Genomic DNA, 20456 nt, shown 5'->3' with positions numbered 1-20456 from the left:
CATGGGGAAATCTTAATTAAAAGGCAAGTTCACCAGAACGAGTAACAGATTTCAGGAAGCCTTATTTCCCATACATACCGTTTCTAAATATTTGTGGGAAAAAATAGTATTATAGTTTCCGCTGTTTCTTGGATTAGGTCGTATGCAGAAATTTTACATAGATTCTTCATGGATGCTAAGCTCATTGCTTCCGAGACGGGTGACATTTTAGTGATTTGCTATCAAATCTGGTGTCTTTGGCAATAAAATGGAAGTTCTGGAATATGTAAAAATAAATCATACCTTAGCCAGGTCTTAGGAATCAAAATCTGAAGAATCTTCTAGAGAATTCCACGTCACTTCTTGTCTTAAATCCCTATAAACGTGAAAAAAATGAGTTATTCGCTATTTGGAGTGTTGATCGTTATACAATTTGGTAAATTGCTGAAACCAAGCGCCATTAGTAGATCTATTATTTTATTGTAATTAGTGAGTTACGGTGTACTTGTGTTGTTTATTTCTACAAAGGCTTCTCTTTGCGTACATTTTAGCTGTGTTTCTGCTACCTGGACTTCGGATTTTCTGGAATATTCTAAAAATAAGAATACATTATGCAGGTTGTTGGATAATGTATTCCGTTCACCCCTCAGCCACCAGATGAGTTTTATAACAGTGCATTTAAATGTTTTTAACTTTTTCAGTGTCTTCACGTCATCACTTGAAGTGGCTAATTGCTTTTATTTATTTCAATATTTAATTCAAAGCAAAATATATAATGCAATACATTTAAACTATATTTCAATAATGGTAATACATCCACTTTTATTTCAAACTAAAAATCAACTGCATCTGGTTTTGAGGGAAAAGATGAAAGACCCATCGATATAAGCGCTATCTATTCTCTTTGTGCCTTTAGAAGAATGCTTTTGTCACATTTGACTATCCTTCTCCAATTTGAAATTTCGTAGAACTCATCCGAGTCTAATATGAGCAGTGAAGATGACTTTTTTTATTCAGTAAGTGAGTTTGCTTACTTCAATACAGTAAAAAAACAGTATAATTTCATTATTTTAAAAACAAAACATTTTTCCTGATACAAATATTAAATAAAGTCCCCCAAATTCAAATTCAAAAAATTCTCAAATTCCTGTTAAAAATTCAAAAAGTAAAAAATTTTGAAATGAGCACTAAACTATTTGAATAAGGATTTAAATAAATTTTGCATCTGAGTTTTGAAAGAACAATAACATGCATATAATGCAGCTACTAGCAGCTTTATTAATGAAATGTCTTTTGATTTATGTAAAAAAAATATTTGGGGGAAATTCCTCTTATAATTATAAAAAACGTTGCAAATTTTTTATCATGTATTACATTTCTTCAATTCGATGATTACATCAAAAAAGAATGGACTTAAAAGATCAAAATAAAAACACTCTGCCTAAAAAAAAACAAAAAAAAACGAAGATTTCTTTATCCATAGAAAATATTATTGATCAAATTCACCTACATGCGTTGCTATAGAATTCTTTTCATATTTTTTTTTTCAAAGCAGCCGGGCATTTTAGTGGGAAAACTAAATCCTACTCAATTAGCTATTTATCATCAGATATTTTTTATTGGTGTGTAAAAGGATAATCAGATTAGAATACGCAAAGATCGCACTGTTTTCAGGAGTATTCTACCTCTATCTTATTTATTTGTTTCTCTTAAAGAAAGCAGCGTTACAGAATCCTTGATAAAATTAGAGTTCGTGGAGTCTGACGCCATGTCATAGAGTTCGATAGCTGCCAAAGTCTTTATTTGGCGACATACTTAGAGCACTCCTTGTGTTGCTGTATAAGAAGAATTGGATCGAGATCATTTCAAATCAGTGACTGGGGGAGTGGAGTAACCGTCTCACATATTCCGGAATTCTATTGAGATGCATCGCAGCAACGATGTTTTCACATGCGCCGTGTTTTAATGAAATTGCGCCGATTGGTATTCGATGACCGTAAAGGAAAGACGTCGATTTTTCTCTCTCTTTGAATCCACTTTAATTCAAAGCAGCATCGAGACTATAATCCGACAACCCACCTTCCTTTGGTCTTTGAAGTCGGAAGCCAGCACATAATTTTTATGGCTTGCGGAGTTGGTCCCTTCATTAACAAAATGCCCTTTACAACCTGTGGCACAGAATGTGTAAAGATTAGTTTTGGTGTGAAAAGATTAGCTTTCGGATCTCTTCTGGTATAGTTTGGGATTTAAATACGCTTTCCGTAACAAAATGGTGAATTAAAAAATATATATTTATTTAGCAGTTCATTTAATTATACTATTTTTTGGAAAATGAGGAAAGTAAATATTAAAAACAATGTGAATAAAATATCAAAAAAGGCAAAAGTCCGAATTCCTTTTTTCTCTTGTCTTGCAGGTGGATGAAGCTCTGGTAAAAGGACAGGGCGATCGAGAGATTGTTCGCGGGCCTGCAGATGAGAAACCTCACCGACTGCATTAACGTTTTCATCATGTCCGATCACGGTACGAGCACTTCAAAAAACTAATGATGGGGCAGCTCAGAGCCTCCTTTTATTTTATACTGAGCTTTAAGCGTTTGTACCCTACGTCCCATTTATTTATAAGATAGTTATATTCGACTTCGATGGCTAAATCGAGCGCATTTCATCGTTCATTTTTCCGTTTCCGGGAGCCGTAATAAAATAGTCAAATTGTTGGCAATTTTTTTGCGATATTTTTTTTTTTTGTGTGTGTGTGTGTGGGGGGGGGGGGGGTGATTTGGCGAAAATAATTTAACTGCCGCCAACGGCCCTCGGAAATTGAAAAGTACCCTAAATTCTTTGCTTTGTATTAAGTGAATACAAATCGATTCATCTTCTCATATCCAATGAGTGTTAAAGTTGCTGGTATAAACAACGTTAACACTAATAATAATAATAATAATAAGCATAAGCAATAAATGTCCTAAAGGTTTCTGGAACAATTTTTTAAGATTGCTTTTATTTTTATGAGAAATAAACAAATGGATAAATAAAAAATTTTGAATGCCTCCTTAAAGAAAAGCAATCTTCGTCTATTATCATTTTGCGATCATTTTAGCACTTTTAGATAGATGTCAAAAGCACAGATAAATGTTAGCATTCTTCAGCACTTAATACTTCAATTCCTTAAATTAGTAATAAAAATTATCAGATAGCAAATTAAATATAAATATAAAAATGCTTATAGAAAGTACTCTACATGGAGAGTTTAGACACTCGTAGAATGATTTCGCGGCTGTTTTACTAATGTTTAAAAAGTAAAGACTATTTTTTAATGCTTGATCTGAAAGACTTTCTTGTGGACTATGAATCTGTATTGTGACAAATGAGCTTTTCTTAAAACTTCCATTATTCTTCCAATGCTGTTCAGAGTCTATCACTTGTGTTGAGTTTGCTCTTAGAAATAGCTTTTCTCAGTAGATCACAAAAGTCCATACTTGAAACATCAGGAAACTTAGGAGAACTATGTTGCAAAAAGGATATGCAAGGTGATTTCATATTCATGGAACAGACTCGGAAGGGAGGACAAGAACAAGGATGCGTGTAAAGGCCTTATCAGGCTGCCAAATTCCGTCTACACTTTCGTGGATAAACGCGCACGGAAAAATGTGTGTAGTGACGTCACGTGGGGATTTGCTGTATGATAAACCTAAATCACAGGTGTACTTTATGGCTAATTTATCGTTCTTTATTCGCTTTTTCTATTTGGTGAATATCTGTAGTTTGCTCATTTCGTTAGTGGGACTCCTGTTCATACATTCCGTACATTATATCCTTGATATATTGCTGTTATATCAATTTTGCTCATTTATCAGTAATAATGACAGGTTTACGTACAAAAAAAAATCTAATAATTGCATAATGTATCTGTATTGGTATTTTATAGATTAAATTGTGAAAATCAAATTTAACACATAAATATGCTAAAAAAGCGTTTTTGTGAGTTGGATATGCAATTAAATTTAAAAATAAAAACTTCACTCTTATTATTAATTAAAACATTAAACAATAACAGAATCATTCATATTCTGCAATTCCCTCAAATGTACTATATAATGTGCTGAACAATATTTCAGCGGTAAGAAAATGAATTGATCCTTATTAACTTTCACAACAGCACAGGAATTAAATAATTTTTTTACTGTATGGAAGATGTTAATTACATATTTTAGAAATTCAAAAATTCTACCATTATTTAAAAAGATTAAAGATTTAATCTGCTCAAATACAGTTCACATAAACATTAATAATTTTTTTTAATTCTGAAAATACATTTTCTTGGTTTGGATGACTATCTATGGGTGTCAATTTCTCTTCATCTTCCGATAATTATAGTACGAATTTCTTCGTTTAATATTTTTCTTAATAATAAATATTCAGTGGATTCCAAATAGCCGGCTTTTCATGAATAAAGTCGATCAAAACCCATTTTTTATCACACGGCCATACAACATTTTTTGCCGTCTTTTAAGGAGTGATTCGGAAATGTATTTACAAATTAGTTTCATATTGGCGTCAATCGCACCATTCTTGGCAACTGCGTCACTACCTAAACCATGCACGATTGGTTGAATTTCGTTTGCGTTCGTTCTTTCCGTCACTATCGTCTACACTTTCAAGCCGGTCCACGATGACGAAAATCCTGCTTGACCGTTGCCTATGGATATAAACGGGAAAGTGTAGACGGTATTTGCCCGTGTGATAAGGCCTTAATATTCCCATGGGAAACCCAAGTCGCAATCCATTTCTTTAATCTTAAATGCACGGTGTTTCAGTTCATCTGAAATCAAATGTATTGTTTCTAACACTAGTGAGGATATTTTAACACGCACACAATTATTTAAAACAATCATTTACTGTACAGGAATGAACGGGCTCGACTCAAAAAAGTAACGAAAAGAAAGACATAGTGTTTAATGACAGCATCGTTGACAAGCGCAATGTTTACAAGAACTATTCTAAATTGCATCCACCAGCTGCGATTCACGCTTGACAATGCCAGTGGAACAATTGCGGTGCACTACCAGATATTTTACAAACGCGTGCAGCAGCTGCTGATATTTGAGCGACGTGATCCTCAGCTGACTCAATTGGAGTCTCATAAACAAGAGTCTTCCAATGTCCCCAGAAAAAGTAATCGATGCGCCCATACATTCCCATTACAGTAAATGATTGTTTTAAATAATTGTGCCACTAATGAAAATATCCTTAAAATATCTCTATAGAAGTATCTATATAGAAGTTAGAAATTAAATATATTGTTTCCATTAAATTTGAGACATTTAAGACTGCATTTAAGAGTAAAGAAATGGATTGCGACTTGGGTTTCCCATGGGAATATTACACGCATCCTTGTTTACCTTCCAAGTTTGTACCATGAATTTACCACTCTGTATGCAGTACCTGCCTGCCCCTTCCCGGGTAGTAGTACCTCGTAATTGAGGATGAGATGCTTCCGGCACGGTGGTTGTTTATCTGAACCCTTGTGGAGACACAAAAAGGCAGAGGTCTGGCTCCTGTCATCGATGACAGGACGTACTTCCTTAGGGATGGTTGTGCCGAGGACGGTGATGACCACAGTTCCAGCCAGTGTTGTAACGGCAGCCTGGTCATTCAGATTTTTCCGTGTGCCTTCCGGCGGGTTGGAATATCCAGCTTGTGGTGGTGTTTTTATTAGACTTCATTTTATTTTCAAAGAATACAGTATGATTTGCAGTTTTGTCTTGATGAAGTTTTTCTATTTGAAAGACACTAGGATAGTGCAATAGAGTTTCTTCTGTAAATATCGGACTTTCCCTTTAAAGTGCATTGCGTTCATTTTAACATTTCTTACCACTCTTCTTATTTTTTAATTTGTCCCTGTGAAAGACCCCTGCAACAACAGTAAATCCCTTGTTCAAACTTTCGTTGCATTTACAAAACCAAGTCTGCATATTTTTTTCCCTCCGTTTTCGAAAGTAAGTAGATTTGTCTTTGTTGCAAGTTGTGCATCAAAGTTCACAATATGTTTCCATTTATCTCCTGTAAACAGTTCTTATACAAGTTCTACAATCTGTTCTACTTCGAGAAACATGCCTTGACCAAAGCTGATGTTTCTTCGTTTTTTTTAGTTTTTATAATGACAAGTAATAAGAGCTATTTCTATGCCATGAGCGTTTTTTTTATACCCTGATTGCTACTACAGTTGTATTTAAAGACTACAACTGATTTCTGCGTTGGCGCTTTTCTTTCGTTATCAACTAAACATTATTCGTTCACATTAAGAAATTTTAAACATTTTTTTTTTTTTTTTTTTTACTTTTTTGTATAAGAAGTATAGAAAAAATATTGTAATCGTCAAAAAATTCGAGCGACATTTTAACGGATTCCCACTTTTTAGACTTTTTTGAATTCGAAAAACATATTCTTGACATATGCCCGCCCTCCTGTTTGTCTGTCTATGACAACGATAACTCAAAACACTTTGAGCTATACGGACGAAATTTAGTATGCGGTTTTTAACCAAATTTGCAAAATGTTATCAACTTCTGAGTAAAACCTGTTCTGAGGAAGTTCGTCTATAAGTTATAATATAAGTTAACTCGATAATTATAAAACGAAGAGAGCTAAAATTGGGTACACAGATTTAACACTTATCCAATTTTGAGCTGAATCTCACATGGACGTCTTTTGGTCTTAACTTTCAAAAGCCTGTAAGCGCGATACTTCCAAAACGCACTGAAATAAATGAAATTTGGTATGCGATTTTCTAACTACAACTGTAATCATGTGTCAAATTTAGTTTTAATCGGTTGGAAAAAATACATCAGAGACGCAGTAACTCTTTTCGGACACTGTTAACCACCCACCAGAGATTAATAGCCGAGGATCACATGACAGATTCAATAAAAATATTAAATTCATACCAAAGGTTTATGTTTCCCAACTATTGTAAGGCTAATTGCTAATGCCATTCAAGGCTTTCTTTGGATAACACCTTTACTAGAGAGAATGCAAGAAAGTTTGTGGAGACCCCTCCCACTGGTTCGGATGTGCATTTAGAATTTTTTCTCCGTATAAGAAGTGATGAGGGTTTTTTTTTCCCCCGATTAATAATGTTAAATATTTTGTATATTTGAAAATCTGAATTTCGCGCATTTTACATAGTTTTCGAATCATAAAATAGTAATATCTCTTTTCGGAAAGCGCAAAAACACATCTTTCGATCCATAGCCTTATTTACATGTGATATTTTGAAAGAATAATAACTTTAAAAGTAGCTAGCAATATTTCTGTTGCCAGGAATTTTTTTATTTTAAAGCATTAGTTTTTTTTTTTTTTTTTTTTTTTTTTTGCAAATTGTTTATTGAAATCGTTCTAAAAAAGTGTAAATGTACTATATATTATTTTTTTATTCAATATCTAGAACAGAAAAAAAATTGGAAAGGGACGAGGCGTTAACATAAATTTTCTAAATAAATTGGGATTTTAATCGCATTGATAATTTATTTCGGTTTTGCTTTTTTTCAATTAATAAATCAATTTCTATAAATAATAAAATATTATATTATCATTAAGAGCACAAAATTGTATTGAATTTTGGAGTCCCAGCATATTAAAAGTCAGTAAAAAATTGATCACAAAGTTTCCCTTTAACAAAAATACAACAAATAAAAGATTTAAAATTCCTTTTAAAGTTATTAAACTAATATAATATATTTATAATGACATGCAACAATATTACAGAATATTCATCTACTTCCCTTCCAGCTTAGCGTTGCTTTCTTTGTTCCTGAATCTCGAGCTGATCGAAATATTAATTTATCAATAGTTGCCAGTTTTAACTTCGGGTACCTACTTCACTGGAAACACACCTTTTAGGAATACTGCTTGTTGAAATGATTATGGTTGTGACGCCATTTATGGAAAATATTTTCAACCATAGTCTCTGGAACGTGAAACCTTCTTTCGTTCAAAAGTTTCCTTACGTTCATTTAGGTTTGAATAGGATTTGAACAACTGAGTGAAAACCTCGGACGATCATCCAGCTCGAAGACGGAGGAATGAAACTTCCATTCCCATCTACCTTCCAGACTAGTCAAGGTCATTCAGCTGGTGTTTGGAATTGCTGCATTCTCTTGAAGTTTTGCATTTCCACAATTCTAAAAAAATTCCTTGAAGAAGAACATTGGGAATAAGTGTTTAGTTTTCGATATTCTTCACTTATCGAAAGTTCCAACATGCAGTGGCCTAATGGTGGAGTCTTTGTTTGGAGAAAGAAGGGTTACACATTTGTTTCCACGTCGTGCCCGTTGCTTGAAAAATCTATCATTGATTGAACTGTCTCCAGCTAATGTTGTGCTGAACCTTGGAGAGGAAGTGTCCTCTATCTATTCAAAGTTTAGAATTATCGTGTTCTTCCCTAGCCCTGGTGTTGTTTCCAGAAACCAGTTATTATAAGTTTAAACTAAATTAAATCCCCAAGGTACTGCACTACTTAATTGCGTTTGTATATTTACTGCAAGCAATTTACTAAACTGAATCTAGACAACAAAAAATCTACCTTTGCTTTCCTGCTTGCTAGAAGATTTTTTTTTTTCTTTATTGGGGAAGCTGTTTTCTTGTACTTCGCATATGCGTTACGAAAGTTGGGATTGGGTCGAACGAATAACTTTCACAAAAAGAAAATTATGCGACTCATTACCGCATTTGAAATTCAGCATACTTTTTATTTCTGCACGAATAAAGCAGGAAACATTCGTGCTCGAATTTAAATGAAAACATTAGAAATGTACATCCAAACCAACTTCGAATTTAGCGTACCATTTTCTTTTATAAAATGTTGAAATAGATGCAAAAAGCAAAGAAAATATTCTAAAAATTCTTCAATAACGGTTTGAAAATTTACAGTAAAAAAATTATGCTTATTATTATAACTTTAAACCTGATTCAAATTAGGGGAATAAAATAAAAAGGTCAAAATACGATCTAAAGCATGGGACTCATGAACCACACATCCACCCAATGAAATTCGGTGCCGGTATGAACAGTAATGTGCATTGCAGTGAAGCTGTCCTCAACCATTTTGTATTCTCAATGTAGTCTAGCTGTCTTCGCTCATGAAAAATTTTAGAGAAAAGGGAATTCAATTTGCTTTTCTGCAACGGACTATTTGCGCTAATGGATAAGATAAAAAGTAATGATGAGGTTTCGGAATGAAGGGCTCTTCCCTTCAGTGTTTTTGACTTTTCTTGTGTTTATATTCGCACTACAAAAAGTGGGTATTTAAAGTTAGCCTTTCGATTCGTGCTTCAGTGTGATACTTTGTGACTGGTTGCGTTGGAGTTGTGCTGATGACTGCCTCACAACGATCAAACTTTTCGAAATTGGTGAAAATTTGAGTTTAAAGAAAATTTGAGTTTTTCATTATTGGTGACTCATTTGCTGACAAAAAATATGTAATATAATTAAATATTTGTAAAGCTTGCATGTTTAAAATTGTCCTTATTTTATGTAATAAAAACTTTATTAATTCAGTAGATTTTAAAACCACTTTTCGCAACTGAATGTCCCTCCTTTCACAGGTATGACAGACATCAGCTGCTCTCGAAGTATCAACATTGGAAAGTTCGTCGACGTCTCGACCGTCCGAAATACAGAAGGACCAATGGGCAGGCTCCAGGTCCTGGAAGAAGCAAATACAAGTCGGGTTTTTTTTTACCATCTTTATTATCGTCTCTTTAGTGAATAAATAATTTTTATAATTTTTTCAAGTGCATAAAAGAACTAGATGATGACAATCTCTATACCAAAATGATAGTTAAACGTACGAGGTATTTCAAAGAGCCATTAGTGACGGGGATAGGCACAAGAGAGGCATAAATACCGGGTCTCAAAAGTATATGGACAGGCGAGGTTTTCAAATGACAGTTCAAAAAATGAAGCAATAATCACGAAAAAAATAATAAACGTATGGAATCATAACATGAGTTTATTACAACAAAGAAATGCAGTATAACTTTTACATAATTTTTGTAAAAAAAATAGCTGTCCTAAAAATGTATGGAGTTTTCGAATACAGTACATTCCCGAGTATCCGGCCTAATGTGGCTGAACGGTAGGCCGGATAACAAAAAAGCCTGATGAGCCGGAGTTCTATGAACTCATTTTTTTGTCCACCAATACCAGAAGACAAAGTTTTTATCCCAAAACTCACTTTTATAATATGTATTCTCCCATCTCTTTTTGAGTACTGCGCCCTTCATTTATCTCAAGCCACGTAGAATGTGAATACTGTCGCAGCTTGATGAATCATAGAAATAGCTGCCGGCAACATGTCTATTTTAAATAGAAGGTTTTGAACTGATAGTTTATATATGTTTATATACTGCACTGAATATATTAAAGAAAAAGTAAGTTAAAAGATACAAACTGTTCACATTTTAACATAAATTACGCAATGCCCAATTTAAATGCAGGGAACATAAACAAAATGCTAACGTTAAACAAAATGTTACCGCTGATTACAAGTCAGTGATTTAAGCCGAGTGAGCGTCTCGTGTTTTTTCAGTGGCGCCAGCTAGGGTCAAGAGTACGACTTAGCTGCTGCATGCGTCACTTTGCTTGCATAGCCCCCTTTTTACAGGAAGGCACATTCACACACCTCACAGATAGAAAACAAAAGAAGAACAACCATGCCCGAATCGGGTCTCGAACCCGGGACGCCCAGATCACGGGAAGACGAAACGTTCACGCCATTGAGTGGGAGGTGTAAATCGACGTATTGTCTTATTAGAATTTTCTCTCCTAAAATGTTTCCAATTGGAAGGAGATTGTTTTCGAGAACTTTTTGATAATCCTCAGCGCACTGTCGACCATTAAGAAAAGCAATATCCGTTGAAACAGAACACGCCCCACACCATGAGAGAACTCTCTCCTTCTTCTAGACTGAAGTTCTCGCATTAGATCATTCCAATAGTATGCTTAGTCACCAGGGCCATATAGATTGAATTTTTTTCTTCACTGAAGTAAACATTTAAATATTCATCCGTTCAATGCATGTGTTTTTTTAGCCCAAGGAGCGCGTGCCTTTCTTTGGTGCAATTTTAGCATGGGTGTTCCATGTATTCTGTGGTATTTAAGAAATTTGCTTGCTCTATGTGACGGTGAACAGTAGATCTTGAAATTGGGAGCACTAAAGTTCTCGTAAATTCCAGAACTGACTTCTTTTGCTTTGAAACTGCTCGCAAAATTTCTCTGACTTGTCGTTGAGATATTTTTCTTGCATGACTTGAATAATTTTTTACAATCACATTGTAACCCTTTCGATAAAATTTCAGAAATTCCAGATCTGCTCCATTTATTTATAAATATCAGGAATGTTAACATTTTATGCTTTCAAGTGTCAAATTTTAGCTGTATTAGAGAATTGAACGTGGTGAGACATTTTTCAACTACTCTAGAAAAAGAACGAATAGTGAATATTCTGATATAAATGCTACAAAACAGTGTCTTAATATTCGATTGCCCCGTTATTCTTATGAAACCATTTACGAAATTGTTGTTCTTATTTTAGGCTTGGAAGCTGTACTGCAAGAACTGCGATGCCGCGACGAGCACATGAGAGTGTACTTCAGGGAACAGCTACCCGTAAGGGCGCATTACTCCAATCACCGTCGCATTGAACCTATCTTCATAGACGTAGACAGTGGTTGGAACCTACTCAGGTAGAAAACCTTTTTTTTTTTTTTTTTTTTTTTTTTTTTTCTTTTTCTGAAAAAATGTTATCTTTCATATTCTGATTGAAATTTCAAATTAAAAACAAGAAAATGAGACATTCATTTAATTCGATTTGAAAAAATTCTTCACCCTATTGTGATAATATAATTTCAAATTTAAAAAAGTTAAAAAAAATATATTATATAAATAGATTACAATATACTCCCCTGATTCTGAAACATTAGTTCGAAATAACCATCGAAAGTAGTAATTTAGAATTTTATCAATGTGCAGCCTTTTTCTTAAAATCTCGAATGGACGCCACCATTTTTATAAATGTAATGAATGGCGCTGGGAAATAAAAAAGCGCAATACTTCTGTGAAATCAAATCAACTATTTCTGTTTGAGAGGAGTTTAGACGCTGTTTTGGATGTTTGCCAAACTAATTCGTGGTACTGAAACAAAGAAGGCTAGAGTAACAGATAATGTGTCAAGTATTACATTGTACAAATTGAGAAAGCAATTAGGCATTCTTTCTGAATTATTTGAGCTATGAAGAAACTGGCGCACTTTGAATTTTGCTAGATAATTGATCTCGTTCCAAATTCATTAACGATGTTTAAAATTTACAAAAACAAATATACATAGAAGTGTAATAATTGTTGTCCCCATTTTCTGTGAAAGATTGAATGCTCACCCTGTTGACTGAAAGGTTCTATTTTTCATGACTCGTTGTTTAATAAGTTTTGGTCCAAAATGTAGGAATATGTAAATGCAAAATTGAATTTCTCAGATCCCAGTTTTATCATATCTCAAATTACTAAGAGGGAAGCAAGGAAGATAAATATTTAAATATATGCAAATTTTACTATAACAAGAAATGAAAACTTTTCTGTGATGCAGAATTAAAAAAGTACAATGCATCAGAGTAAGTATTTTTCTCCCTACTTTACTTTAAATACTTAAAATATTTAATGCCACTTTTCTATTTTATAGAAAAGCAGCATTACGTATTTTAATTATTTATTGTTTCATGGAAAAAGAACCAAATTTGGCCCAGTCATATGAAAAATCATATGATCAATCATATGGAGTCAGGGGCGTATGATGATATCTTAAAAATCACCAAAAAAAACATGCCAGTTTAAACGTAACTTTTGTGCCGGAGCAACAAAAAAATGAAGAATGATATAGAATTCCTATATTGAAATAAATAGATAAAAAACATTTTTTTCAAACGATTAAAATTATTCGGTGAGGCAATCCTATTACCAAATCATAAATATTTGAGGATGCTATACCAAACACCATACTTAATAATGATAAAAAATGTGGACTTTCAGATACAATGTTATTGGCACTCAGATTAACTTGGTATGTTGCGTAGATGGGTCATTTTTCAAGAAATAGAAAATTTTTGTAGGTAAAACGAATATATATGCGTTTCAGGTATGGTTTTAACTTGAAGGAGTGGAAAAAAATACTGGCCACATAATTCAGTGCGATATCAATGCAACAGATGTATCAAACGGTGTACAAGCTTTCATTGATAAAGCATGGAAGAATCAAAGACAAATTCACAATGATTCCATGTAATATTTCCCCAAAGCTGCATGTCCACATAACTATTATTGATTGGTAGCTGCAACCAAACAATTCACTCTTCTCTTCGTGTAGTTCTGGAGATGAGTTTCAAAATATTGAGAGATTTTTCACATCTTTTCTGAAAACGAAAGATGTATTACGATTTTTAATGATTCGAACTTGGCAAAATTGTCAGTAGTAAACCGGCTTTGGCAGAAAACATTTCGGAAATGTAAAAAAATTGCTTTATCGAGAAGAAGAATGTTCCCCATACTCTTGAATATCTTGCAAAGGCAATTCTTTAAAATAATACAAGGAATTTGCGGAAACTTCCCCAGGCAAGACTCATCTTTCATAGCGTTTGGACCTAATATAATCCAAAATTTTTGGCAAATTCTTAAATTAAAATTTCATACAAATTTGTCATTCTTTATTATTTGTTATTTCGAAACCCAAATAGTCCGGAAACAAGTGACATTTTATCTGATTGTGCCACTCATAAAGCAGTAGTGAAATGAAGTGCAAAGTTTGAAAGTTCAAAGTTTGTGCTGTAGAATGTCATTATGGGATGAATAAATTCGCGTTTCAATTTAAAAGATCGGTTTCTCTTTGGACAGCTCTCGTATTTCTTATCAGAATAGATTTCTATTGTTGAGATATTTTTAGAAGAGAACCCAAGGTGGGAGAATGGAAATGTTCCGGAGGAATGCACGGATACGACAATCTCTGGCCTGACATGAGGGTGCGTAACATTTTTTATTGTTCTTTCCTAGAATAATTTAATATATGCATGTATCTCCTTTTTTTAAAATAATTAATTCTTTCTGTGTTTCAAATTTTAAGAGGAGCTTCACGCCTAAAGCGAATTGTACCGATCGTCTCGTTTCAAGAAATGAACGGGATCGAGGCAGTTGTCTTAATTTATCTTACATTGAACCGATGCCATTAGGCAGCTTTAAATGTATTTATAAGCTGATTCATATTAGAATAAAAATCAATCAATTATGGATTGCTCTTTAATTCAATAAAATATTATCACCTTTTATTCAGAATTCATCATTTATAGAAAAGTGTATCGTTACTAAAGGAAAATTGAATTTTGTGCTGTTTCAGAGCTTTATCTATAATGAACGTTAAATCATGTAATGAGTGTGGTTATACATAACTATTCATACTCTTTCGTTTTTTTGTGTATGATAAAATTTGTGGGCGTTATTTTTACAGAAATGTACTCATCGTCAGTGCAAAAACTCTAAATGCTTGGAGACAAGTATTGTATTCTTCTAAATTCTCCGATCGGTAAAAATAAATGAGAGTTATTTGTTTGGATCTCCAATAGAAGTTCGAAAAACATCTCAACTTTGTTCAATGTTTTTCAAAATTTCATTATAATGAGAGCGCAATCGATGTTTAACCCATGTTGTATTTCGCTGTTCTTTGATTCGAAACCTCACATAGCGACAAGCATCATAGCATCCAATGCCACATTTCAGTAATTTAATGGCGCTTTTAAAAATCGTATATGTGTTTGCCAGAGAGTAAATTAATCTGCGCAATGAACGAATGAAAACTTGTTACGGCCTCAAAGCAACAGAATCCCCTTTTAAGCAGAGTAATCAATTCTGGGTGTATAACCCAAAGCGGTGGAAGGGATTGAGTTTGAAAATGAAACGAACCACATATTATTACGGAAAATTTCCTTGAATGTAAACGAAAGAAATTTAAGAATTTGAATAATGAAAATTTATTCTATAAAGAAACATATAGCACAGGTAACCGAAACCCAGCCGGGGCGAACACAGAGGTCAGAATTTATTGAAACTCTCAACACAAGCAGACAGAAAATTGCTAATTAGAGAGCTCTCCAGTTATTCACTTTGAGCAACAGTGCTTAGAGTGAACAACTAGAGAGCTCGCTCCATGATTAATTTGTCAGGGAGAGAATCTATGTTCGTATAGTTGCTTTTGCAATATATTGCCCATGATGTCACATGAAATTTCCCAAAACAAAATCTTTAGATCTTGGTTACCCAATAGAGATAGGGTCATTTGCATTTTCTAGAAACTTCATTCATTTTTGCCATCAGTCTCGGAATTATCGCGAAGTTTGGGAGTCATTAATTCTGCAACCATTCAGTATCTATTAAGAATCCCTATAAATTTCTCTTTTCAATGATGATATTGTAAGCAAACATTATAATAGTTTCGTAATACTTTCCTTCTATTTAAAGGCTACATGTCTTGGCAGTTTTATTAGATAGAATTGTCCTCAATAGTCAGTATGAAACTTGCCGATTAGTGTAAATGACTTTTGGCTATCTTTGAACGAATAAGTCTCTAGACTTTGCAATAGCATTTAGATCCTTAACGATAGTATTAGGCCCTTCACAGTCTGTTGCAACATCAAGCTCAGCTATTTCCATTGCTTTGGATTATATACCCAAATATGATCACGCTAATTAAAATAGCAATATGTAGCTTCGATGTCGTAACGAGCGTATTCACTGGGTAAATTCGTTCTCTGACAGACGTATGTTTGTTTTTCAAAAATGCCTTTACACTATTAATGCATTCAATCGGAATATGACGGCATCATTCATTCGTCCAAAGACGTTTCTATCACAGTGAAATCAAGGCGTTCCAAAAAGCATCTTTGATAATCCAATCGATTCGTGGATCGCGCTCTTATGGGCCAAGAGAGAAGTGGTAAATGTGTCTCTCGATCAGTCTAATTCTTTGGAACAAGCAAAGGAGGATGAATTAAAATAATTTGATTTAGCGTCTTGACCGGGCCGTCTGGCCAAGATACAACGTTATTTTCGAGTCTTCTTCCTAAAAGTTTCCTAAGCTCAATAAAGAGAATAGAATTTCCATCTTGATCCGAATGTAATAGCATGTGCTCATAATGCAAAATCTTGTCAAAAGGACGGAAATAGTTGAATCATGGAACTTGATAAAATCGTCCATCACTATGAAAGGATATCATTTTCCTTTTGTGGTTATAAGGAAGGATTTTGGAACATCAAAGCTATTCTTTCGAATGCTATACTGTTATATTACAGGGACGCATGTTAGCTTTAGTACTTATTTTAGGTCCTTTTTAGCCTCCACAAGCATAACATTTTCTGCATCATTTTTCAAGCAAATACCCCTCAATAAAATCCTTCTTCATTTTTTATATTTTTCATGATACCAAAATACTCTCCAATTATAATGTCATGAATATCTGAAAGAAGTTCATGCTCTTCGGGTAAGTGAATTGCCATCGATTGAAGCTCTTGAAATCGCTTTTCCATTTACAGTATGACGCACCATCTTTAAGATGTTAGGAATTCCAAAGAGTTCAATATAATATTATAGCAAGATTCTTCTGAACGATTTTTTGCCAAGTTGGCGGATCTGCCTCCGCCAAATTTATTCGCCAGAATTAGTCTAATACCTGGATCTTCCGATTTTTTTGGAACTTCACATGAAGAGCAGGGATCCGAATGTGTCGTTATTAAATCTTTCATGGAAATGTTTGCTTCCATTCCAGACTTTTTGGGGGGCATTCGAGCAATATTTACTATTATCAATGCGGCTTTTTGAGAGAGCATCTGCCTTTCAATGAGAGGCTTCTTCGCTCTGCTGTACAATATCTGAAAACAAAGAAATGTATTCTTCTCCAATCCGTGTCAAGTTCTTCTTCAGAGGTCTACAGTTATATTTTAAAGAAAAATATAAGCTGATAATACAGGAATATCAGTTCTTGATGTTGGAATTTATTGAAACCGCATTCACTTAATTTATTCATTTCCCAATGCATTTTTTTTTCTTTTTCACCAGTAAATGACTTTAAAGTAAAACTAGGAGCAATTAAGTTTTTCAGTTAGTTTCTAATCTACATCGGCGGTTAATCCCTTAATAATTTCTCTTGATTTCTATCGTTTTGCCTCCAATTCAGTTACGTAAAAATGAGTAAGATTACTGTTTCCAAATCTGGATTCTAGGACTTTCTAGATAATATTTAGGCCCGCCAACTTATCAGCCGGAATTTTTTGTCGAATATACGGAATTGATTTTCAGAGAGGGAAACAAGTTCACTGGCTTTCATAAATTTCTTCCACCTTTTTGTAGCACTCACAGTGTTGAATTGGGCATTGAAAACGGTTCAGGATATTTGTCCTTTATTGTCATTGGTTTTACTATAGGTTTGAGATTCTAAAGTTGCCATGACATTGTTTGGTTTCATCTCAAGATCTTTTTATGTCGCTGCTTATTTCTTCGATTTCTTTTTTCATACTTTATCATCGTTTAGTCCTTGGGTGCTTTCTTTCATTCTTCCTATGCCTCTTTTCAACATCATCTTTAATTCTGTCGACTTAGACTCTCGTCACATTCTTTTCTACTAGAAGTCAATTTCTTCGTTTTTTTTTCTATCTTATCCTGGCATTATTCTATTCTTTATTTTCTCTTGTCTCTATCGCATTTCTTCTCTCATTTTGTCTTGCCAGTCTCCATAGATTCCTTTAGGTCCACGAACTAAACAATAAGATCGGCGCCATGTTCACTCGAGATCTTGTCATCAACACATATTGAAGAATCCCACCGCTAATACCGGAAAATCATCCGGTGGGCGGGAGATGAAAAAGTCCAGCACGTTGAATTAGAAAAACAGTGCTACTACCAGAAGCCTTTCATTTTTGTTTCCAATATTGAATGTTATTGGCTTGACAGCAAGAGTTCCTCTTTCTTTACAGCGATGCGATTCACGTTATAGGTAAATGGTATGAAACAATCATAGCAATATCGTTTTTGTCGATTTGGGAATCCCAGATTTTTCGATTGTCATCAATACTTGAATAATGAATATCTAAAGTTCATGCTACTTGTATACTGAAAGAATGTTGAATAGGCTTCTATGGATTTGCATGGTCTACAAATATTGAGTGCTTGTGATATCGAGGTGCTGAAAATCTTACTTTGTGCCTATTCTCAGATATGGAACCCTTCCGGAGCCAGGAAACGTTTATTTCACTAAAACAGGTGGAAGACGAAAGATAACTGAAAAGAGATTTACAATTTCATTTAACGATATAATAATGTTAAATTTTCATTGGAATCAGGTAATCTAGCTAATTCGGATAATACTCAAAATTAAAACCACATGAACAACTCACAGGCAAGTTTCGAATTAAAATAAGGTATTATGGTCCAAAATAACAAGTGTAAATCAGAAGGAGTGGCCTCTCCAATTACTTTTTAATAAAAAATACTTTAATACTCCGCATACTTTTTCATAAAAAATGTGTGTTTTAGACACGTTTTTAGACGCAAAATTTGACACGAAACTATAATTGCAGTCCCAAAATCACAAACCAAATGAGATATATTTAAATCATTGTACTTTTGAGCTGCTTGCTTCTAAATGCAATGGTTGACAGACGTTGATGCGTGTGTTAAATTTAGCTGAAAAATTTGATAGATGTCTAACATATACTCTGTGTACCGAATTTTATACATCTAACTCTCTTCAGTCTGTAGTTATTATAGAGATTGTCCGAATGCTAATTCGGACAATCAGACAGACAGACTTCCTCTGAATGTATTTGGATCAAAATTTGACAGAAATCTACAAATTCGGGGCAAAGACCCTATACTAAATTTCATGCATGAAGCTCAAAGATTTTTTGGGTTTTCTTTCTCGCAGACAAACAAGAGAACGGAGAGATAAAGGGACATTTGCCAAAAATGTGTTTTTCGGACTCTAAATGTTCGGTCTAAAACGTGGAGTTTCGTCAAAATGTCGAGTTCGAACTTTTCATATTACAATATTTCCTCCATACTAAGTATACAAGTATAAAAAAAGAGAACTGAAAGTACATCTAATGGGACGAAGGACAAAAAAGTCAGGAAATGCGCTCATCTTGATCACTTCAGATCATCCATCGGCTGTATAAAATGACCACAATTCATTTTCATTGTTTTAGTTACTCCATTTATACACATGCGAGTGGCAACGATTTTAAGCTTATTTTGTGTGAATATGTAATCACTACTCTAAATTAGAGTAAAATTTCAAAAACAGTATAAGAATAAACGAATCAAGCCTAAAACATGATGATGTTATAATTTTAAAATGGAAATTCGAATCCATTTTAAATATTTTAACACGCTTGAAAAACAATGAAAGAACGAGTGATAGTTTTAGGTATTTTGTACCCCTAAGCAGTGCGCATACTCGGATTCCTGAAGCGAACAGTATTACGATTTTGAAATTTCTGGTACAATTAAACAATGAAGCGCAAAAGACATTTGTTGAGTATTTTCAATATTATTATAATTTCCTTAAAAGAGCTCTAAAAGCATTTAAAGTTAATTAGTAACAATATGTTAAAGATGCGTTTATTCAACTGAGCAGTTTTGGGAACTAATATTAATAATGCATGATTACATTTCAGTTTCCTAAAGATTTTGAACCTTATTTTTGTAAGCGAAAAATGAAACTAATTAAATAAAAATAAAGAAAATGGATGAAAAAAACAATGGACACTTTTGGCACTTATAATATAGTAACTAAATATACAGTTTATTGATGGTAGCAAATACATTTTTTCTTTGTGAGCGTGAAACATGATAATAATAAAAGTATTTTTATTTCAGACGGTACGCTTTGAAACGGTTACTTTTAGTATTTAGACTAATAACACATTGCATTTTTCGGACATTAGGCTTGAATAGGATTGAATACATTATTTGTTTCTGTGTGAAAAAGAAAGTGGGCATTTCCACCACATCAGGAATGTTCCAACTGCTTTGGGGAAATCGTTTATAATTTTTGATGGCCCTTCTACAGAGCGGAATTCGCTGATCCAGAAAATGTATATTTCCTACTGTGAGATCTTCAATTCTTTCTACATCCATGTCTTGTGTAATTTCCTCGAAATCTTCTTGCTGGACATCACCTTTTTTAATGATAATCAATGGGTTTTCCACAGATAAATATTCTTCAATTGATTATCATTGCTAATATCTTGGTTGTCATTATTCTTCGATAAATTTTCTGCAATATTTTCATCGGAATTTTCTAATAATCCCCCATTTATCAACAAATAAACTGTTTTATTACTTAATAAAGTGTTTGAATTTTTTTCAGCATATCAATAAAATTACGC

General features: G+C 33.6%; 1 protein-coding gene across 1 annotated transcript in view; it reads left to right on the top strand.

Moving 5' to 3' along the window:
- The window catches only part of LOC129966482 (ectonucleotide pyrophosphatase/phosphodiesterase family member 3-like), a 94586-nt gene that overhangs the window by 40614 nt on the left and 33516 nt on the right, over positions 1 to 20456 (top strand). The window contains exons 8-11 of the mRNA XM_056080910.1: positions 2418 to 2502; positions 9584 to 9703; positions 11575 to 11725; positions 13969 to 14044. Of these exons, the coding sequence (XP_055936885.1) occupies positions 2418 to 2502; positions 9584 to 9703; positions 11575 to 11725; positions 13969 to 14044 (432 nt within the window). The remainder of the gene's footprint in view (positions 1 to 2417; positions 2503 to 9583; positions 9704 to 11574; positions 11726 to 13968; positions 14045 to 20456) is intronic.

Source organism: Argiope bruennichi, chromosome 4 (genome assembly GCF_947563725.1).
Source record: "Argiope bruennichi chromosome 4, qqArgBrue1.1, whole genome shotgun sequence".
In the NCBI taxonomy this organism is placed as follows: Eukaryota; Metazoa; Arthropoda; class Arachnida; order Araneae; family Araneidae; genus Argiope; species Argiope bruennichi.
The sequence above is the reverse complement of the archived record's forward strand: the minus strand, read 5'-3'. Positions and strand labels throughout refer to the sequence as shown.